Raw genomic sequence first — 23,327 nt, 5'->3', positions numbered from 1 at the left:
ACAGCAAGTCTGTGGATCTCAAAAGTACTTGAATGACGCAAAGGAAACGCTTTTACTTACTTAATTTCAGGCACAAGTAATGTACAAATGAGTGCACTATGAGAAGGAGATAAAGGCAAGGCTGATCTTTGGAGCTTACCTTAGAGAGGATAGGCACAGATAAGGCACAGGAAGAGCCAGAAAAGAAATATTTGTGTGTAGCTGCTCAAGCAACGGCTGTTACGGAAGCAAAGTGGGAAGAGGGAACTCTCCCTCCTCTGGGGGTTGTTTAGAGCAGAGCAAATCACTTGATTTTTCGGTTCGCTGGAAGTTCTGTCAAATTAAAGAAAGAGAATGTTTTCTCCTAATCAAAGTGACTTTTTTGTTGCAGTGGTTTTTGATGAACCAAAAAATTGGAGGAAGAAGAAATGTTGGTTTGAACATAATGTAGCATTCCCCTTCCAAGGACTCGTAAAGAGCCCTTTTTTGTAAGATTAAAATGAAAAAACAAACCCCTTAGAAATGTCCTCTCAAAGGAACAACGGCAACAGATATTTCATTTTGATAAATGTCTAAATATGACTTTTTTTCAGACTTGGTTTAGACCAAATTGCTTTGTCGGGTCTGAAACAGTTGGCTGAAATCGGTGTAAGTGGCAGTGTCTTACAAATCTGTAGTTCCAGCAGGTAAACAAAAAAAGAGAAATCCTCTGAAATCTTCTGTGTGTCTATTGTTCTGCAGCAGGCTGTGTTTGAAGGAGCCATTGCTGTTCCCAGTATTTCCCTTTTACCATGTGTGTGCACGGGGCAGTGAGCTGTTGAAGACACCCACAGATAGAGCTGCCAAGGCTGACTCTGCAGGCAGTGGAGAGAATAAGTGAACTATCTCAGAAGGACAGCTTGACAGCTCTTTCCCACTGACTGCAGAGGAACAGGGCAGACACCTAATTTCTTAGATTGTCTGAATTTGGGTCCTTGCCTTTATGCTGAGCAGGAACAGACCAAATACTGTGCAAGATTGTGCATGCCTGGGATAGCCTGGAAAGGGTTGGCATGTGCCCACTCTGCCTGCCAGTTGGACTGAGTGTGACCATGGCCTCTTGGTACTCCTGGGATGCTGCCCTACTGCTAGCAATGTGTTTTCTCTTATGCACTGCAAGCCTTGGGATTTTAGATGTCCGGAGTCATTAATGGGTATTCTTAAATACTGCCCTACTTATTTAACCTTTGTGATTTTCCTCCTTCCTTCCCCTCTCCTCTTTCTGTGAGTGCTGAGCTTATTTTACAGTCAGGGAAACTGAGTCATAGAGCAGTGAAGTGACTTAATTGAAGTGCAGTGGCAGGAGAGAAGGCAGGAGGTCCCACTCTGTCTGTAGCTACAGGAGGGAAAAGCCTCATAGCCCTGTGCCACCCCCCTCTTGGCAGCAGCACCTGATCCCCTCACCACTGCTACATTAAGCCCGAGGTTAATCATCATGTTCATTTAGTGCTTGAGGAGAGCTGAGACCAGTATATGCCAGTCCCTGGGCTGTAGCCCTGGGGGACACTTAACCCATCTAAGGTGGAGCAGAGCTCTCCTCCTGCCTCTCTTAGGGAAACCTAATCCCCTCTGCAGCCGCAAAGGGTTGACATCATTGTGTTAGTCCCACCGTGGGAGGGAAGCACCGTGACCAGAGGCACTAGGTCTTCCCTCACAAGGAGAAAAAGACAGCTTGTTTTGCTTTCTTGGCTCTTTGTTACCTACTGTAGGAGTGTATCCCAGCTTCCTCTCCCTTGGCAGCAGATGGAGTCACAGCCACGAAGCCACAGATGTGGCTGCCTGGCATTTGGATGAGGCTGGGACCAAAGGCAGCACACCCAGCTGCACAGTATGGGCTGCACAGGGGGCAGCTGTGCTGCAGGAGCTGATGCATGAAGGGAGCTGGGGCCATGAAGGCAGCATATGTCACGACAGCAGCACGGGAAGGGGATGAGGCTCACCGAGGTGGCAGCCAGATGGGCTTTATGCCCCCGTGCACCCCCTGGCACATGTTGGATGTGGTCCTTCCATCCACCTCTTACTGCATCCATTGTTGGCCTTGTGAGCCCACCTTCCTTCCCATGTGCATGGATGCCTTTGGATCCTGGTCACGTCCCACAGTAGTGCTGCCTATACCCTTCCTTGCTGGCTCGGTTGCCCTGTGTGGCACCCTATGGCACCTACATGCCTGTTTGCATGGCAAGAGTCAGCAACAATGCCCAGCAACCCAAATAATCCCCAGTTTCTCATTTTTCCAAGGCAGTGTCTCCCTCTGCCCACACCCCCTCTCACATCCAATTGCATCACACACACCACAAGAGCAGACTGAGGGTACAAACTGAAGGTGATGGGAAATCAGGGGTTGGAGAACCAGAAAGAGGAGGCAGGACTGTGGCTGAGGGCCCTTCCCTGAGTGTACTATGCTCTGTGAACATTAGCGGAGTTGAATTCAGCTGGAGTAGCTCTAATAGTCTCCACTACCAAAGCATCACTCCAAGGAGAGGGTGAAGTAACTGCAACTAAGCTGTTGGCAGGTACCACACTAAAGCAATGTGAATGTCCCACTGCCCCAGTGATTGATGTAGCACAAGGTCAACCAGCTTTCCTATGCCATGGAGAGTAGCCTGGGACTGCACTTCCTTTCCCTGGAGTATGTCCAGACAAGGCTGTCCAGCCCTTGGGATTGAGGATGACCTTGAATGAGAGCTCTGCACTGTCATAGCAGAGACTTCACCTTCCATCTGTTCTTCTAAGGGAGGGTGCTGGGTTTTTGGTTGCTGGGAGAGTTGGCAAAGTAGTCAGTGCATCCTCTGTGAGGGATTGTTCTCACTCAGAAACTTCTCTGCTTAAGGAGCCGTTCAGGGCTTTTCGCCTCCTTTTGTTAGCTCCACACGCTCACACATGCCCACATACATTGAGAGGTTTTGTAAATATTGATGCTTTTTACCAGGGGAATGTGAGATGCTCTTTGGAAGTGCACTTCTACTTATTGTCTGGCTGGCCTTGGATACGAGAGGCAAACGCCTGAGTTTTTCTACTTTGGTTTAATTCTTGGGTTCAAATGCTCTTGAACTCCTTCCTTCAGTCCCCCTCCCCCCCCCCCAGTCTGTTGGCTGCCCTTGTTTATTTTGAAACCTAGAAAAGTTTCCTTTCTTTTCCCTCTGAAGTGCAATAAACAGAAGAGGGGAAAGAAAAAATAACCTCTCACATTTGTGGCAGGCAACAGCCTGGAAATCTCCAGCTGTCTGTCAAGAGCACACTGGGGGAAGGTCTGACACCGCAGGGCCCCCGCACCTTGCAGCCTCCCTCCCGGGGATAAACAAGGTCCTCCCCCCGGCCTGGCTGCTGCTGCTCACACAGACAGGCCCTGTTGTGAGGCAGGTGGGGCAAGCAGGGCCTGACTAAGAGTGGAAAATCCGAGAGAATCGGAAAGATAAACAGCCCAAGTCAGATAGTATAAAAGTCCTTTTTCTAGCACACACCAGGTAAGCCTCAAATGACAGAAACTGTGAAAACATCTGCAGGTTCCCCTGCAGATGGATTAAATTGGCCTTCAAATAAACAGGGGAAGAGATGGCCTGTGCATCAGGTCTTCCCAGATGTTAATCCCTTCCTTCCCCAGGCCTCCATCCAACCCCAGCCCTTGTCTTTGGGTGAGCTCTTGTGTGTTCCTCTTGCCCAACTGAACACTGTAGTGTTCATAGACATAGACAATAGACAGAGACATCCATAGACAATAACCCCAAGTGAACATTGTGCCAGATGTCCCAGTGAATGGATGAGAGTCCTGTCCCCTAAATTTCCATGGTATTGAACCACCATCTCTACTGACTGACCAAACTTTTCATCCACTCTTTATATCTGTTTCCATGTCTGCAGGCACACGATGGCCACCCAGGGTGTGACATCACTGAACAGCCTGGTCATCATCTTTGCCCAACACTAGGCACTCTTTTTTTTTTTCTTCTGGAAAATCTAGAAACAGAGTTGGTACAGAAATAAAACTCACAGAATATAGCAGCTGATGCTGCCCTATCTGGGGGTTATCCTGAAGGTGCGTAGTGGGAGGTACTTTTATTTAAGATGGTGAAAAAATGTATCCGAAACCCACCTTGAGCTGTTTCCATCTTGAGGAAGCATAGGTACAAAGGGTAGTGAAAGAAAGCAATGCTTTGCAGCACCAAAGAAATCCCTAAGTGAATTCCTAAAACATCTCCCTCCCCCTATCCAAGAGCATGACAGTGAACCTGTGCCTTTGTGTTTCACTGCCACGTTCCTCCCACCACGACTGAAATATTGGACATGACATTTTAGGAGAACCTTAAATATTATTTCAATCTCAAATGTTCTGTTATTGCAAGTGTCAAGTCCAACACTTCTTGTAAATACCTGGAGGACAGCCAGGTCTTTAGAACACAAGAGGTGTTAGGAACTGAACTTCATTGGTTAAGTACAGGAGAGCCATAGGAGCCAGCACACTGACTTTCCTCACACTGATTTCTTTGTCTTAACCTGTTGGGGTTTTTTATTTCTTCTCTCCAGAGCGTTGTCTGCACGGCGGGACTCAAGTGGTACCCTCACCCTTCGCTGATTCATTGTGTCAAAGGCTGTGAGGTGAGCTTTCCTGGTAGCTCAGAGGGTCTGTGCTTACCTTCCTAAGTGGTATGTTAACAGTTGGTGCAGTCTCGCGGGTTGTAAATGGTGTTTTTCAAATGGGGTAAACAGGCTTTTGCCCTGGTCACCTGCATCAGCTCTGACACTCAGTGGTGAAATTGGTGGTTTCCTAGAGCTAATGGTTGGGTGATTCTCACAGGAGTTGAACAATCAAGTAGCTCAGCAACATTGGTAGATGGTCAGAATTTCCCAGCACCTGGGAATTTCTAGGAAGCTGCAAAAACCTTCAGATGTTTTTCTTTGATCTTGACACCTTATTAGAGGGCCAGTTCTTTCCAAGGCCAACAAGGCTTTGGGCATTGGTGTGTGCAGGCAAACTTCAGAAAAGCCAGGGGCAAAAATGATACTACTGGGTGGACAGCACAGCTAGACAGTGAGCAAATCACACATCCCTGCACTGTGCACCTCCATCTGAACCAGGGAAAAAAACCAGAAAATACAGTTACATTTCAGCTGTGAAACATTTTTACACTTGTGTGTGTTCCTCAGAAAAAGCAATTATTTCAAAGGCTGCTGTTTCGATTGGCAACAGTCTGAAAAGTCTTAAAATGCTTTCAATTGTTAAATGGGGCTGGAGCACCTCTCTCTGGGTCATGGTTTTCATCACTCCAGCCCTTGAGTATCTCACCCGTGTCCAGAAGTCAGTCACAGAATCACGGAGTCTCAAGGGTTGGAAGGGACATTGAAAGATCATCCAGTCTATCCCCCGTGCCAGAGCAGGACCACCTAGAGTAGGTCACACAGGAACTCATCCAGGTGGGTTTGAATGTCTCCCCAGAAGGAGACTCCACAACCTGTCCTTATGGCACCTCTGTAAGGGTGGGAAGCTTCACGCCCACTTTAGAAACGGGATAGCTCACAGGCAGAGAGATACATGACTGCTTAGGGAATATGAATGGGCAGTGGAATTGTTGTGTCTTGATCCCCGTCTCCTGACTTTCTGCAGCACTGTCTGTGCTCTCAGCACCCAGTAACCCAGTTTTACAAGCACATTGAAGTTATTTGACCGGAGTGGCAGAACATGGCACAGAATGCCTAAATCTGACATGAAACTCTAGACCACATTGCGATTTGTCTTGAACGGAAGGACAGGTTTCCTTCGCATACAAATGTTGGGCCCAAGAGGGTAATAACTCTTCAGCAATGTAATAATTTCTGTCTAGTTGTTCCCTAAATGAAAAGCATTCTGCTGTCAGAGCTTTGAATGTCATAAGCCTTCTCACACGCAGCATTCCTGCAGGCTGGCTAGGTGCCCCCATTCTCCAAAGAGAGTTAAAATCACATCCAGCAACCATTAAGAAATGCCATTCAGGTGCTGATGCACCACTGGGTATCCATTCTCCTGCTGTTTAAAGATAGTTGTTACTGAGGCAAACTTTGCAATGATGTAATAATTTACCAGAAGCCATTATTACTGACATGCTTTATCTCAGCATTTCCTTCCCTTCCATCATTGTTAATTGCCAGACCCTTCTGCATCAATAGGAACTTTCTTCTTTTCATCATTCATTCAGCAGTGTCACTGCATCACAATCTATCATCTTGGAAGGCTTTGCTCAGACAATTGATAATGGTCTCTAGCATCATTTTTGCAGCATGATGTGTCCAGGATCCATGAGTGGGCCAGAGCTTGTTCTCTGGCGTTAAGATTTCAGAAGAAACACCATCTTCAACAAGGCTTTTTTCACCCGTGAGGAAAAGGGGACTAATAAGCCAGTAGGTCAATAATACCGGGCTATTAAGCTGATACAGTCCTTAATGTATTGATATCTTGAGCATTCAGGAGGGTTTCCTGACCCCAGGCTGTAGGCCAGGCGTTGTTTAACCTTGGCCAGCCCGCTGGTAGCCCAGGCACTGCTGCAATGTGATTTGTTGTCGCTCCCTAGTGGCAGGAAAAAAGGTTTCTGAGACAGCGCAGTGCTTCTCCACAGCTAACTGAGGTGTTTCCCGAGAAAACTGGTCTCTTGGGACTGCCTGTATAGTCCTCCAATAATAGAAGAGCACGAAGATACTCAGTAAGACCTGTCGAGACCCAACCCTCTGTAGCCAAACCTCTCAGCTCTCCCAAATGAGGATTTTGGTATCAACTCAGAATAGATTCTCTTTGTCTCATGCTTCTCTTCCAAAGGACTGACTTGCCTACTCTTTGCCAGTGCAAGTGAAAGGCAAATTATTCCACAAGTTTCTTTTACTGATTTTCCAGTGTTTATAGGTGTAGAGTACAGGCATAGGCATGGAAAATTGAAGTCAATGCTTTCACGACAAGCAGACACAGCCAGGCAATACAAGGGAAACATGCAGAAGCCTACAGAAGTTCCTGGGAGGTTGGGCAAAGTTCATGTTTTTCAACATGACCAGGTTGTTGTAAAAATATCTCTCCATCTACCTATAAATCATTCCCTTTTAGCTCTTAGCATAGTAATTGAATTGGGAGGGGGATTGAAAGCTTAAGTCCTTGCCTGGATAAATAAGTCAATCTCTGTGGAAGTCAATGGAGTTAAGCCAGTTTACAGGGATAAGAGCCTCACCCTGGAACTAATTTCCTTTGTCAGCCTTTGTAGTATTTGCATGTAGCTAAACAAGTGACTGTCCCTGTGTCAGTCACAGCCTGCTGTGGTCTGATATTGCCATCCTTGCATGGATTTCCTGTATCTCTACAGACATATTTACATTCACAAAACACCAGCAGTAAAAATCCCCATCTGCAGCACTCCACAGGGCCTGCTTCAGTACCGATGGGGATGGCTCACGGCTGGTTCTTCAGGTATCTGTCATCAGGGAGACTCTGGTACCTCAATTGCTGCAAAATTCTCCCAGGAAACCTCCAACAAGCTCCCCCAACTGCCCTGCAATGATGCCTCCTTGCAGGAAAGTCTCCAGTGTGTTTTTCTCAGTGCAGAATAAATGACTTTTCCAAAGAGCAGAAAAAATGGGAGTGGACCCATAAGCCTCTGCATGTAAGAAGTGTTACAGAGATCCAACTGATCTTTCTGCTGAGGATCCATTTTCCTGAGCTTCCATTGCTGCCTGGGGTTCTCAGACCTGCTGCAGGCTTTGTTTTTAGCATCAGGCACAGTTTTGACTTCCAAGAAAGACTTCTGGACTTACTGACCAAGAGGGCTCCAATGTGTAATGAAAAACAGACTTCAAGCCTTTTCTTCAGGTCCATGGTTATTATCCAGGTCCTGTGCAGCCCACACTAGTGATCACATTGCACAGACTAGTGACCACAGTTTTGTTTTTCAAGATGATTTATGAACTTTACTTAATAGCTCTCTACAATATCCCCCTGAATAATTGCCATCATCCTAGCTCTGAGCTGTGGAGTGAAGGAAGATCATGGCCAAAGTCCCATGCACTCTCTGCTTGTCAGACAAGGACAAGCATGTGGCCCCTGTGCTGAGCTCAGACCACTTCCTTTTCTCTTTGTAATATGTTTTGTGCTCTCATTGCTGATACTTGTTGCATAGTTAGGAGAACTGTGGTGGAGAGTACAGCTATTAAAAGCAAGCCAGTTTTTGCTGCTATGCATAGCCTTCTTCTTATCCCACATAGTTTTGGAAGGTTAGCTTAAAATTATCAAAAGGTGCCACAGTTTTAGATGCCTTGATGCTGTCTCTGGGCCTGCTCAAATTGATATTCCTGGAGCATCATCTTATGTGGGATGTGAAAAGCCAACTAGGGCTCATTTCCCTTCCATCTAGTGTCCTTTGTTTTTTTCTGTCTGCTTTGAAGGGAGAGAGGAATAATTTTCTCTTGCTTTCCAGGGCAGTTGGTAATGTTACAAACTATATAGCTCCTTCAAGCCTTCATGTTTTCCTTCTGACATGTTATGGGTTTAACCATGTCCACACTTTCAGCCTTTTTCTACTTTTTCCTTTTTCAGCCTTTCATGGGGGACAACTACTGTGACTCCATCAACAACCGAGCCTTCTGCAACTATGATGGTGGGGACTGCTGTGCCTCAACAGTCAAGACCAAAAAGGTAGGGATGCCTCTTCCTCTTCTCACAGGGAATTCCTTGGTGCCTGCTGCTTTGAGCCTGGAAAACCAAATATTCTGCTAGAACAGGGGAGGTCCAAAGCCTGAGAAGGACTTTCAGTCCCAGGCATCATCATATCATAGGCACTGAGTTCTTGTTGGCTCATTTTGAAGTTCTCTCATGATATACATGTGCACTTCCCACCATAAATTGCCTTTTTGCAAGACAAGTTCTTAAATAGTCAGAAGTGTTAATTCTTATTGGGAATAAGAATTCTCTATAGGCAAGGGCTGATTTCCCCAAAACCTTGGGCATATCCATCAGCAAAGCTGCAGCTATTGCTCAGGTTATACTCACACAGAAACACTGAGAAGGATGTATTTGCCCATCCTGATATCCACCCTCTGTGCTCAAAAGGGAAACTAAAAGTTAGAAGCCATTAGGAAAAGAGAGCAGAATGACAGCATCATAAGTCTGTACTTTGAGTGTGGGTACCTACATGCACATGGCTCCCTGCTGACCATCCCATCTCCAAAAGGACAGCGTGAGACAGAGAAGGGAGTGGAGCAAGGCTGATTTAGAGGTGGGAAATAGCTTCTGCACAAACAGAGGCCACAGAGACCAAGAATCTTGCAAGAGAGACAATGGGCATGGTTAGTCACAGAGATAAATGAAAACACTCTTTAATGCAGGGAGGATGCTTAGGGAAATAAAATTCACAGTTTCTTATCACACAGCAATGAGGAGGTGAAATAATAATTGCCTGCAAGCAGAATGCAAACAAATGAAAGGAAGTGCTTCTTCACACAATGTGTGTTTGAATGAGAGGACACACTGCCACAGAGTAGTACTAGGAGAAAAAATATATTTGAAAAAGAGAATAGGCATATTTGTGAAGGTTAGCTCCAGCAGTAGCTACTGAACACTCTCATCTGTGTGGAATTTCTGGCTCAGATATATCTAAGCATTGGCTGCTTGAGCCCAGGGAAGGATTTCTCCACATATCCCCCTTTTGTATGCTTCAACACCCATTTCTGGCCACTATTAGAGACAGTGACTGGAGTGATGGAGCTTGTGGTTTGAGGCAGTGCAAGAGTTCATGTGTTTCTAACTAGGGTAAGTTTTGAACTTGTGTCTCAAAGGAAAGAAAATGTCAGCCTTTGCCATGTGAGATTTTTACCTTATTTTATATTTGAGTGTAGATTGAAATGAAAATCCATCTATGTTAAGTATCTGATATATGTTAATATGTAACAAAACTTGAGGGAGCTTGGGCTCAGGACGTGACACCATCGATTTCAGCTGTCTGGGGAAGAAGGTCCTCTATCACAGCTGAGGGATGGAAGAGCACTCTGCAGAGAGCAAACCTTTCTAGGGAAGCTTTCGCTAGAGCCGCCCTCCTCTTGGTTCAGCCAAAGATCAGTACAAAGATCAGTGCTGCAGTACAGCACTGTGAGCTGTCTCTGACCCATCTGAGAACACCAGGGAAGGGAAGTGGACATGTCTTGGCAAGTGGAAGGAGTTAATTGTGGGGGTTTTTTGACAAGTTTTCCCCTGTATTGCTGTGTTTGTTGTGTGAATGGCCCCAACAGCCACGTGCTGAAAGCGAAGCACAGGCAGGTGAGCTGCTCTGTTCCCCAAGGTTGGAGGAGGGCATGGAGAGCCCATACAGGACTCCCTGCTGAAACAGCCATGGCAGAGATGAGTGGGGTGACAGGCAGATGCTTGTCTTCAGTGTCATCTCCAAGAAGAGATCTCTATCTCTGGCTGATTTTCCACCTCCTTGAGAGGAGCAGCCCAAGGGCAGGCACAGCTTGCTCATTGGCCTCTGCTGGGAAGGCAGAGCTGGAAGTGCCCAGTAGCTCAGCATGGTGTAGGTCTCCTCCTCCTACAACAGCCTGTCTGTGAAACTGTATCTCACTGCCTCCAGGCTTGAGAGCAGGGGATGAAAAGTCCCCAAAGATGCCAGAGGAATGGAAGTGAGGTGGGAAGGAGGGGACCGACCTAAACCAGCCCGATCAAGACAGGAGCTGAGGGCACAACGTATTGTTGGGGTGGGGAAACTGAAACACAAAGCATGTGAGTGCTGAATTGAGGGGAAGATTAAGGTTTGAGAGCAGAATTTATTGCTGGGCAGGGAGTTGAGACAGAGTGGGATCTGCACAGAGTTGTGAGCACTTACCAGCCAGGCAAGTCACACTCAGAATATCTGCTGCTTCACTGCCACCCAGGAATGAAGTGACCACCCAAGAGAAGGAAAGCACTTTCTAGCCCAGCCAGTTACTGATTTTATGCAAAAACTGCCTGATCCAAAGGGCAAGCAGTTTAAAGACAGGTAGCTGATTACATATTTAATGCATTTCCCTCATGGAGAGGGAGGTTTTGTAGCTTTTTGGAGACAAGTCTGCTTCCACTGACTTCGCAGGGAGCTGTAATCTTTGTCATCACGGAAATTAAATTTGCCCTACTTTGTACTTTAGAAACACCCATCCTAGAGATCACACAGTTTGAGAGTTGAACCACAGAGCCCATCGCTTCCTCAGCACACACTCAGCTTCCAAAATCTTCTCCTCCTCTCCCAAAACACCGACATCATCCCAGGAGCTGAACAAGGCACACAGGAGGAATGTGAGAACCACCTTCTCCTTGGCCTTTCCATGCCAAAAGCAAGATGCTAAGTCCCAGTTTATTACATTTACAGGGTAGAAGGGGGGAATAATAACCCAGCCATCGGGGCTGCAGCGTCAGAGCCAAAGAGGCAGCACCTCTCTGCCTGACACCTGCAGCAGCAACCGTGGGGCCGCGGGTCTCGGCTCTGCAAGTTGTTTTCCCGTCTGAGGCCTTTGACTGAGACCAGATTTCAGGGAAGGCTGTTCAAATACAGCCTTTCCTTTGAAGAGGTTTATGAGTGGAGCGTTACAGGAGATATTCCAAAGGGAAAAACAATGAAAGGTGAGAGAAAAGGGAGCTGAATAAAAATACTCCGCATACCAAATCCTTCCAGCACAGTTTGCCACCTACTTAAAAAGGCACAGTTTTAAAATACACATTGGGTGTAAAAGCCAAAAACCTGGAGGAGACATAGGGAGGGGTGAGTCCAGCTCTGTTAATTCCAATACCAGATGAGGATGTATTTTCATACGGTTGTAGAAAGAGCGAGACACATGAAAGAGACTGCTTTGCTCCTTTTCTTTCAGGGTTACATACTATGTGGCAGATGTGTCAGTCTTTTAAAGCCCCTGCAAGTTTACCCATAAATGTCTAACATTTATGCAACACCTGTTTTTCTCCCAAAATGTCACAGGACATTTTACAAGCTTTAGATTTATTATCTTTTCACCGCTGCAACCATTGCTGAGGTGACACATGGTTCACATTTAACAGAACATAGCAACTCTGCACATTATTTTAGGAAAGGGCTGAAGATTAACATCGCATCATGTGAAGATTCAGGAGTTAACAGTCAAGCAAGAGCTGGCTTCAGATCTTTAATGTCCACAAACTGTCAAGACTTAAGTTTCACTGCAGTCCTGCTACCCTCCCAAACGTACTTTCAGCTGCATAGAGTGCTGTGAACCAGGCTGCTTGAAAGCAAAATGATTCAACCCCCATTCACTTTAATTCTGAGCCCTCTTACTTAATGTGAGATTTTGCATGCTCCTGGTTCGTTGCCCTGAAAATCCACAAGAGACTTCCATGTAGTGTTTGCTTAGGCCATGTTTTCCCTTTGCATTTGAGCATTAGCAGCAAATGACCTTGTGTGTTTCTGCAGCGGGAGGGGAACAGAGCAGTGTGCCTTATCTGACCAACGACCCAGTAATCAGTGCTGCTGCTTATATAGGAAATAATGAGTATTTGCCCTGCACTCTTCACAATCAGTCTGGAGAGCTTAAAAGAAATCATTACAGACCTCTTTTGAATGCTACAAACAGCAACGAATAAATTCAGTCATATTCTGAGCATAAATTCAAGGCAACTGCAGTCAGCAAGCAAGAAAAAGAGACATTCATCAGCTTAATTATTTGTTGTATACGAATTGATCAGTGTCCCTCTGCAGTGGGCGAGAAGCCAGGGCTGGCACCACCCAAGGAAGTGGGGCCATGCATGCCATGGTGCTGGAAGGAGGGCTTGGGCAAGTGGGCTGTTGTGGGGAGCAGTCGGTGGGCAGGTGAGCTGTATGGGAGCAGTCCCCAGGCACGTGGGCTGTGTGGGATCAGTCTCTGAGCATGTGTGGAGAGCGGTTGCTGGGCATGTGGGCTGCCTGAGGAGTAGGTACACGCAGGTGGGCTGAATGGGGAGCAGGGGGATAGTGACAGGGTCTGCAGCTGGGGCAGAGGACTAGGCTGTGCTGCTCACAGCTTGCCCTGTGCATGACCCAGGAGCAGCTTTGAGAGACAGGAAGGCAATTGCTGGCCAACCTCCGAGAGAGAGAAAGCTTCTGTTGTGTATCTGGAGGGGATAAAGTCTTCCGTGAAGGACGAAGCAAAATCCCGTCTCCTTTTAATCTTCCTACCCTCCTGACCCAGCACAGGTTGCCAGCTCCCTTCTGCCTGGCTGCTCTAGGAAGCTGTTTCTTGCTTTATATCCTGCAACAGATAAAAGAAGATACTATTTTTTTTAAACATTAAATACGTGACACTGCTAAAGTGAGGAAAAGAAATAACCTGGGCATAACTGGATGTCTGCAGCTGCTGCCTCTGAGAAGCTCCTGGGCTGTGTGGCAGTGCAGGGAGAGGATATGGCTATTTCCTTCTGATTTGTTTCAGGAAATCTTTCCAGTTGCTCTTCTCCTTCACTTCTTTTCTCCTTCTTTTACAAGTTTTCCCTGGACAAGTCTTTGTAGAAAGGCCTCACAGAAATCAGAAGTGTCCTTAGGCTCTGCTGATGTGTTTTGTTCCAGACTCAGGTCACAGATTTGCTTAGCTGAAGATCCTTCAGTCTGGTCCCTGCAGATTTAAACACACAGAATTTGCTGGTGTAAAATTCCCTCCACTTAAACCCTTTGAAAGGGTGAACATTCATCTGCTTTTCCTCTCTGCCTTTCCTTTTTGTCGCATGGAGGCTAAACCTACCACTCCCATGAGAAAGACCTGTCTCAGTCAGTTATCACTCAGGTTTTCCCTAAACTGCTTTGCCCCATAGCACTTAGAAAAGAAAAAAGAACTGTCCCACCCCTTCAGCCTCTTGACATTTCTATCCAACACCTTGGAGAGGAAAACCAGCAAGTGCCTCAGCGGAAAACAAATGAGAACTTGCGGTAGATAGAGAACTGTGTGGGATTCATCCAAAGCTTTGCTTATCTAAAAGATAGGCCAGTTATCAAAACCTCTTCAGAGACTTTATGGCCGAGAATTCAAGGCCTAAAGAAAGGAGCTTTGAACTGAGGAGCTGCTGCTGGCTCCAGGAGGGATTTCCAGAGACTGTCTCTGTCTCCCCAGAACGAGGGGCCTGCTGTACTCCTACCCCTAAGACAACAGAAACAGCCACTTGTTATTTTGGAGAAGTAAGCACCTTCTCCCAGCTCTCTGACTCAGGAATCTCAAGTCTTGCTCCATTGGCAGAACATGGTTTTGAGGCAGTTTATGCAATTAGCAGCCAAAGTAACCACTCTGGCTAAGGAAATTCTACTTATCCAGAGGAACCAATGTGCCTGCTCCCAACAACTTGAATGTCCCCAGCTGAGTGTGTTTGTCACCTCTGTAATTATCTGTGGAGATGCAATGAATGGTGGGTGAGCACGGAGGCAGGCAGGATGCAATGCGGAGTATTGCTTCATGTCTCTGGCATGGCTGAGTGCTGCTCTGTACTCCAAGCACGCTGGGTCACCTAGACCCATGACCTTTTGGTCACAGCCTCAGTGGCTAGTGATATGCCATCTGAAGAGCATTTTCAGTCATGGTTGGTTGGGATGGGAGCTTGTTTAGGGGCTTAGAACTTGATTTCCTAATAGTTCAGAGAGGCTTTCCAGGCGACGATAAATTAAAAGCAGTGATGGTAGTAGCACATGTTGCCTGTCCTGAGAGAACGTTCTTGGCTTCAAGGGACATGGGGCTTCCCACAACATACAGTGTGCCCAGGGGACATTCTAGTTAAAGGGTGTTTGCTTTGCTACCCAACCTCGCTTCATTAACAAGTGTTACAAAAACCAGTGAACAAACCTTCCCTGCTCTACAGCCAGCTATTTGGCCTCTGGGTGGTCTGGCTCCTATTAAATCTTTGGTGATTATTTAGACTAATTACATTCATGTTTGCACAATCAGTAGCACAAGGGGAGGAAGCGCAGCTGATTGCTGAGCGACTGAGCTCCGTGTGGTTTGGCAAACGGGCTCCCTTAATCTATGCAGTGGGCAGGCAGGGATGCAGGGATCCGAGCAGGCAGGGCTTTCCCAGGGATCCCTCTTGATTTTGGGCCTTCCACCTTCCACTGGGTCTGGTGAGGCTGCTCCCAATTTACACCCAATGGAGAGAGGAGCATCTGTTGGATTCAGCTGAGCTGCCTCTCGCTACACCATGTTTGCTAGCTTTAATGGGGGAAAGCCCAGTTTAATACAGGGCAGGCTACAAAAATTCAACTTTTGAAAGTGTATGTGCTGCATGGAGAGCAGGTTTCCAGAGAGATTCATCTTCACCTTTCCCAGGCCCTCTGGAGCAATGCCCTAGGTGTGAACCTGCATACCAGCCCCCAGAGTTAAAAGGGGACTCGCTCTTGTTCCATTATCTCAAAACAGCCCTGGCAACCTAAAAACCACCGAGAAGAGCCTTGCAAGATGCATTTTTATCCCACGAGGGCCTTGTCAGGGAACAAAATCCTCGCTGCTGTTTGAGCTGTGAGGGTCTCGGGAGGCACAGGGCCGCGACACTCAGCACGGCCTGCCGTGCTTATCTCGACAGACCACGCTGGCCCACAGAGGCTCTGTCTGCAGCGGGGCCTTCACGTTTCCACTGAGGCCTGTCTGGGAGATTTCGCAAACACTTCAGGGCTGAAATCTAACAACAGGCTGTTTCCCAACACTTTGCAGCCCTCCTTCCCTGCTTTCTCCCCTCCCGCCACCTCCAACCCAGGCCCTTCCCCAGGGCTGATTCTGTCTGGCCTGGTGCTGCCATGAACCAGGCCCAATTGTTCTGGATGGGAGGTACAGTGAGGTCAACCCGATATGAGCGTGTGTGAGGAATGAGCTCCCAGCCTTTGCACAACTGTTTCCCATCCTTCTCTGTACCTGTCTGGGATTTCTCCTGTCAACATTCCCACCATTTCCCTATAGACTGGCCTTTCTCAGCAGGGATCTGTCTCGGGGTGTCACCAGCCTCTTCAGATAGATGCCATGTAGAGAGAATTTGTGGCCTCTCACTCATTTCATAACCCGGATCCTAGTTCTGCACTGGTCTGTTGTATTGTCTTTGTTCCCATAGTTGGTAGCATGGCATCAGGGACAAATGCAGCCCTGTCTCCAAGGGGGAGCTTGGGTTTTATCTAAGGTGTCATCCATCACAAGCATGGGAGAGGACATTTAGGGCTCCCATACCTTTTTTGGAGGATGGAAGTATGAAGTCATGTGGTGATGAGGTGGTTGAACTGGAGATGTCAGTTCCCCTGTGCATTGCACCCCAGATTTCTGTGCTAGCCTCCAGCCTAGCCCATAAGCCCATGCCTGCTGCAATTACTCCTTTAAATAATTAAAGAGCAGAGCAGCTTGCCATGCAGTGCACACTCCTGAGGTGATGGACATGACTGGTTGTGTCTGTATTCTCTTGAAGTCTGTGAACCAGTGTGGTTCAGGTGTGACCCACATTCCTTCAAGTCCTGTTGATCCATTCTGTGGCTCTGCTCTTGATCATCTCCAGGAGATGTGTGTGTATGTGTGTGTGTAGGGGAGGGGTGTGCAGGGATGCAGAGTTGTGTACTTCAGTTGTGCTTTTCCCAACCTATTTCAGTTAGTCTGAAGAGACAATATCCTGCACTACTTCATCAAATGACCAAGACAGGCTCTAAGCTTAAACTTTAACTTTTTCTCCTTGCCCTCTCAGATACTATCCAGATTTTCTACAAGGGGAGATAGATGTGTGTGAAATACAGGATGTAGAGAGTGGAAGGAAGAAAAGTTGGTTCTTTAATACTGGCTTTACAATGGGTCTACCTGGAAATTTTAGTATAGTTCGTATATTCTGTTAACAAGATGGGCTTCCACAGACCTATTTAAAAAGAAAAGAAGCAGTTCATCTTGGAGCATGTGTATCTGGGCTCCACACCTAAATGGGCTATCATTTAGAAGAAAGTTTGTCATTTATTATTTCTAGCACATCCAGCAGCTTTATCGATGGCTCTGTACTCCAGAGAGCTGTCACTGTACCAGCCCAAGGCAAGAAGCAGTCCTTCTTCTAAGGGGTTTTACAGTTTTTATGAGTTAGGTTCTTTTGACAGTCCTCATAGTTGCTCTGTGTGGGTTAGATACCTGAAATCCCCACAGAAACCGGGTCCTTGGGGAACTGAAATGTGTATTTGTTGTAGATGTTGGTTGAAGTGGAAACCCTGTATTACTGCTAAGTGTTGGGAGAATGTTGTCTTGTCTAATATGACTGTGGATGTGCTCATTGCTCATAGAAACCTCTGCCTTTTCACATAATAAGAAACTGATCTCTGGAGCTCACTGCCTTGAGACGAAATAATTCATCTATCTGGGACAATAGCACTGTAAAAATCAAATTGCATAAAAACTCTTTAAGGGACATAAAGTGTCTAAGACTAATCTGATCAGGAAGAAACCCCCTTACACTCAGACTACCCACTGCTGTGAACTGCAGCTGAGCTATGAAACTTGTCTGCTCTTGAGGCCATGGCTCTGCCCCAGAAAGCATCTGCTCTTCTGTCATTGACCACTATTAGGAGACCAGAGGGTTTCTAGAGGACATCACATGGCAAGACATTTCTCCTCTAGTCTGTCCCATGAGAAATTGCCTACAATGTAGTTGTGATCTAGTCTCCCACATGCACCCTTTGTTCTGGTTGCTCCAGTGCAGAGTACATGATTACCGTGACCGATAAGCAAGAAAAAGGGAGAAAAAGGGACTCACAAGAAATGGGAAGGGAGAGAATGAAGAAGATAGGTCACTTCAAGGCAACATCAAACTCATGTCAGTTTGGATTTCTAAGGCCACACAAACAGAGTAGGTTAGGGGAATGTGAGTGAGTTTTTTGGAGATGTGCAGGTCTTTAATTCTTGGCTCTGATGTTCCTGCAAGTGAAATGGTGGGATTTCTGCACCTGCAACATGTTTCACTGTCCAATGTGCACAGATAGCATCAGAGGCAAAGTGAAGGAGGATGTCACAACTAATTTCAGCCACTTTACTGAAATACCCGAGTTGTGTGTGTGAATGTCGTGTGTTCAGTGTAAAATGTGCATCCACCTTCTCTGTGAGCCTGTGTCTCCTTTGAATGGACAGGCCACTCAGGAGCCTTTGTTAGACTGTTATGAACAAACAGAGCTAATCCAGGCCAGGGAGAAGAAAAGGCTTAATCAAGACAAATGAAAGAATCAGGTTCCCAGATCTCGCCTGCAACCAGTAGCCTGTACAACAGGGAGCATTTTGTTAAGTCAGAATCATTGCCAAATCCAGATTGAACTGAATGATTCAGGATAAAAAATAAAAACAGGGGGAAACTCCAGACATACTTGAGTGTTTTCTTAGAATGTTTTCTAAGTGAAATTAGTTTTTGTTTCAAGACTTAACTTTTGCTCTGAAATAGTATTTTTATTAGTATGTCTTGGAGGAAGGGTCAAACCTGAGCTGTAGCAGATAATCTAAACCAAAATGCTTCTTTCTACATTGAACAAAAATGACTTTTCATGGATCTTTTCTTTTTTCCTCTCCAGTATTTTAATTCAGTCGTTAAACAATCCCTCCTCAGCCTACTCCCCAAACCCATTGTTTGCAGACTTCTCTGTTTTCCTATCTAAGAATACTCATAATACTGTGATATAAGACAGTCCTGCTCTGGCTGGCTTCTGTTGGATTAAGTGACCCTTAAGCTCCTATTGTTTTCTGCAGTTTCTAAACTTCTTTGGTTTCCAATTATTTCAATTCATTTGCTCCTAACTTTTTAGACCATCTCTTCTCTTTACAACCTCCACAACTGCAGATTCAGATTATCCACCTCTTGGTTACTTAGCTCCTAAGTCACCAAGGTCATGGCTCGCTGGAAGAGTCATCACCTTGTTGCACCTGGAGGGTCAGGTCCTCTGGGAACGAAGTGAAAAGCAAGGGGAGGAGGCTCTCTAAATGCAAATTTGGTGATGAGGGTTGGCTATTTAATGTCTCTGTCAGCATGTTGTTGCCTTAGGCACCCCAGCTGTGAAATAAAGATCCACACCCCTCCATCCCCTTGTTGTGCGCATCAGGAGAAAGGCACGCGAGAGATGGACACGCAGGGACACGTACAGAAGGTCTCGGTAGAAATGACAGCTGTGTGTTCACACAGTGCTTGGTCCACATTCCTAGATGTGCTGTTGATGACACCTAGGGAACAGGCAGACCCAGGCTTTATAGGCTGGAGAAAAGTGTTCGTGAAAGAGAGAGAACAAACATGTGGCAGCAGAGCCAAGGGAAGCAGACGGAGCGCGCGCATGCAGCCCTTGCCGGGACCGTTTGAACAGGTTGTGGCACTGTCTTGGAAGCAGTGTAAAGGAGAGGAATGAGGTCATTTGCTCAGTCTGTGCAGATGGGAGAAATTCTTGGGAATTCACTTCAGGGCAAGCAAGACACTGTTCCACTGCCACCTTCTTTTCTTTATGTAAATACCATGATGCAATAGACCAAAATCAGCTTCCTCTAGCCAGGCACTGCAGGCTATTGTTTCAGCATCTTCTCACGCTTCTCCAGAGACATCACAGATAGATGACACATAGTAATCTCTCACTTACATTTCTTTGCTGTTCCTAAGTGCCTGTTAGCTACATCTCTTGACCTTAAACACAACAGATACTTAGAGAAGTCTCTGCTGGGCTAGAGCTTCACAGATCTGCTAGATAGTGGTTGGTTCAGTTCCTGAGGAATTGAAACCAAGAACATTCATGGTCAAATGCACAACTGCGCTTAGACATGGCAGCATCTCCCAAGCCATAGAGCTCTACTGCAGCATTATACCCCACAGAGAGAAGATTATGGCCCAGGAGTAAGATTTACTAAAACCCCCAAGCTGGAGGTAGGACCAGTTGAGCATTTGGTGAGCATTGGAGTTGGTCATGTGAATTGGGGGGTTTGTAACCACTGTTATTTAGTGTTTGTAGCCTGTGGGGTAAGGATAGCTTTACAGAAGAAGGAGGCAGCAAAATGAGAGCTAAGTATTGTGGTACGTACCCCAAAAAGCCCTGGACTTGTCTGAGAAGTACATGTCTTCCCAGCCCGCTCTGTTCATGTGTTTGATGTGAACTATTAAGGGAATATTTGCTGACCAGCAACAACATGAGCTGAACAGGTTCTTCTTTGCCCTTTTCACAGCTTTTCGATGGGCAGGGAGCTTACCCAAGAGCTCAGTGTACCACCAGCTGAGCTCTGAAATAAATCACTGTAAAAAATCAGCTGAAGACTGCAGCTGATCTCAGAAGATATCACTCCAGAGGTCTCTTGCTGTAGGCAAGTTCCCTCCTTCACGTCTTCCTGCCTTTGCTTTTCTTCTCCAGGTTACTCCCTTCCCTATGTCCTGTGACCTACAAGGAGAGTGTGCTTGCCGGGACCCCAACGCCCAAGAGCACAATCAGAAAGACCTCCGTGGCTTCAGTCTTGGGTAACGCCAAGTGACATGGAATGGAGGACCACACTGCTCAAGGCAGGCTAGGAGAGACACCACATCCCTTTTGGTATCTTTTTTAACATTTAGCTGCTCAACTGGATGGCATTTCTGCACCAGGGACCCTTAGAATTCAACCAGCCTGCCTTTAATTTTTGTCCAAGGAGAACTCAAAGTAGGGATTTATGTATTAAGTATATCTTAAATAGCGATGACAAGAAACAAACAACCAAGAGTCAAGTCAGAAGACTTTCATGTATCAAAACAGCATGTTATGCCCATCTAATTTGAACAGTTCATATCTAGATTCAAAGCGAGAAACAAGCTATTTATGTACACATAAGTAGAGAAAAAGAGTGAGAGATGATGATCAACGCAAAAACACTTTCCCCTCCCTGGTACACACAACTCAAACCATTCATTGAAGAGGCTGTGCTCTTGGAGGACTCCAAGCTGAGCCTTTTCTGATGTTGAATGCCAAGGTATCGCATGCTCGGGGCACTGAGGTTGGGGTGGGATCTCCACAGGGCTGTGCCTCTTGGCAAGTGACTTGCCAGACCAGCTCGAGACGTGGGATGCATCTGCTCCTCACAGGAACGCTACTTCCAAACAGGGAGCTTAGCAGACTGCAGTGGCCTTTCTGTACAGCTCCTCCTTCTCCCCCTGCTCTAAAAAAAGCTCAACAAAGTCTCCTTGTAGCTTGCCTGAAAGCTGCAGGGCCACTGGGGCATTTCTGTGTGGAGATGGGCAAGTGTCCCATAGTGGAGTCAGTCAGAGAGTGGGGAGTTTAAGGACTGGCATTGAGGAATGTGGATGATTGCTTCTGAGGAGCAGAGAGTTAACTCGCGCCTGCACTTGTCATTTGAGCATGTCTGCTGCTGCTACTCCTGCTGCTATGTCCCATACAACTAGTTTCCTTACTGTGTCAGGACAGGGTGAAAAACAACCCCATGCAACCAAACAGTCTGCCTTAAAGCTTACCTACAACCTGCCTTTCAAACCCTCTGGTCTCTTCCTCAGCATTGGGGCAAGAAAACAGGACACCAGCCAGCCCAAGGGATCTGCTTTCTGGTCTCCACCCAGCTAAGTGGTTCTCTAGACCTCCTCTACCCCCTCTTACAGTGATCTATATCTAACAACTGCTTCATGCTGCTGTTCTCTCAAGAGGCAAAGAGGAGACACATGCTATGGGGAAAGGACCACAGGAGACAGTATTAGAATTCTGGCCATATTTGTCAGTATTAAGCTGCCAGGCTGTGGGGCTGGACACATCTGATAAACCAGGAGAGTATCTGCTTGTAATCTTCCAGAAGGGCATTAGCTGCAGCAGACCTCACACTTCTCTGTCCTATAGCTCCATCCTCCTGTTTTAACCCAGAGGGGAACCTGTTGTGCCAGATCCTTGGGAACATATTTCATCACGTTGAGTCACTGAGATGCCCAGTGCATCTAGTGCTGCTGCTGCTGCTGCTAGAACCCATTCCACAGAAATCCCAGAGACTTTTCCAGTGCAGCTAGGGCTTGTCTCCTGCTGCTTCAGTCTCCTGCTAGGAAGAACACACATCCAAAGGAGCTGCCTTCCAAGCGTTAAGTCTGTCTGTTCCTTGGGACTCTCTTGACGTGTATAATCTGCTGGGTAAGGACAGGTTGGAAAGATTTTCTTCCTACTCTGGCTTGATTGAACATTTAGGCACTGGAGCAAGACAGAAGGGTAAAGGGAGAGGCCATTTAGCTCATGGAGATGGATGTGAAAATAAGTAGGAGAACCAGAAATGGAAAACTGTCAGAGTTGTAGGTGCAAGGAGATTGGCTCTTGTCACCCACTGTTGGGATTGTTTCTGTCAGGATAAACCAGAGATTCATATGAAGAGCTAAAATACAGATAACTGGAGAGATGGTTGTCATAAGGAGGTGAAGAACTCTGTGTTGTGAAGCTCCTAGTTATTCCCAGAGAAGACCTGGCTATGGGAGCTGTGTGGGTGACTCTGTCCCCATTGGATGAGGATGTAGGGGAAAGAGAGGTGCAGCGGGATCTGGGCTTGTGCCATTGAGGTCAGGCTGAATATCCTCCAGTGTCGAGAGCAGGGACAAAAACTAGGCCTGGGCAAAACTTCCACTTTGCCCCTTGTCATCTAATTAACAGTGGAAGTAAATAACTGTGAAAAGGTTGCTTCCTTCTGGTCGCTTCCTCCTCCTTTCTGTGTTGGCAGTTTATGTGCCATCCACCCCATCAGAAGAGCTCACAACCTCAAAAGCCTTTTATACTGTCAGTGCATCACGTCCTTGATGTCTAAGGCATCTTGGCATGCTCTCCCTCCTCTCTACCCCGAGTTTCATCCTAGCAGGGAGCCCCAGTTCAGGTCATACATGCATCCTGATGACAGCTCAGTTTGCAAAATCCCCTCTCAGTGCAGCTGGAGGTGGTTTTTTCCATCTGCTTTTCCCAGCTAGGATATTGCCCAGGAGAGACAGATCTGTATAAGCATTATTGCAACTTGCTGCTGAGGGCTCCCAGGAGCTCAGGATCTGCTGAGCTCTTCTGCCCACCCAGGGCCAGCCTAAACTCACTGAGTTAGAGTCCTTCTCAGTTCAGGGGAGATGGTGGCCTCTTGCCAGCACAGCCTCACACCTCAGCTTCATTCCTGCAGTCTCGGGGTCACCGAGCTCCCTTTCCCACAGGCAGGCATTCTATGCTGCTATTTGATTTATTTTCCAACAGCCACGTTGGTACTGTCCATCTCCTCCCACGGGGCTGACAGAACTGGGACTTAAGTTAAATACAATGCCTTCTTCTATTGGGAAAAGATTGCATTGGGTCAAAGCTTTGCCCTCTGCATTTCAGGTGCTGTACTGGGCAACCAGGGGCTTGTGGAGAGGGGAGACTTGGGGC

General features: G+C 46.7%; 1 protein-coding gene across 1 annotated transcript in view; it reads left to right on the top strand.

Moving 5' to 3' along the window:
* PAPPA (pappalysin 1) overlaps positions 1–20,823 on the top strand; it is a 174,741-nt gene extending 153,918 nt beyond the window's left edge. The window contains exons 20-22 of the mRNA XM_010203345.2: positions 4,540–4,611; positions 8,558–8,656; positions 20,331–20,823. Coding sequence (XP_010201647.2) covers positions 4,540–4,611; positions 8,558–8,656; positions 20,331–20,438 — 279 coding nt within the window. The 3' untranslated portion in view covers positions 20,439–20,823. The remainder of the gene's footprint in view (positions 1–4,539; positions 4,612–8,557; positions 8,657–20,330) is intronic.
* The last annotated feature ends 2,504 nt before the right edge of the window (positions 20,824–23,327 follow it).

Source organism: Colius striatus, chromosome 19, assembly GCF_028858725.1.
Source record: "Colius striatus isolate bColStr4 chromosome 19, bColStr4.1.hap1, whole genome shotgun sequence".
NCBI classification, from domain to species: domain Eukaryota; kingdom Metazoa; phylum Chordata; class Aves; order Coliiformes; family Coliidae; genus Colius; species Colius striatus.
The sequence above is the reverse complement of the archived record's forward strand: the minus strand, read 5'-3'. Positions and strand labels throughout refer to the sequence as shown.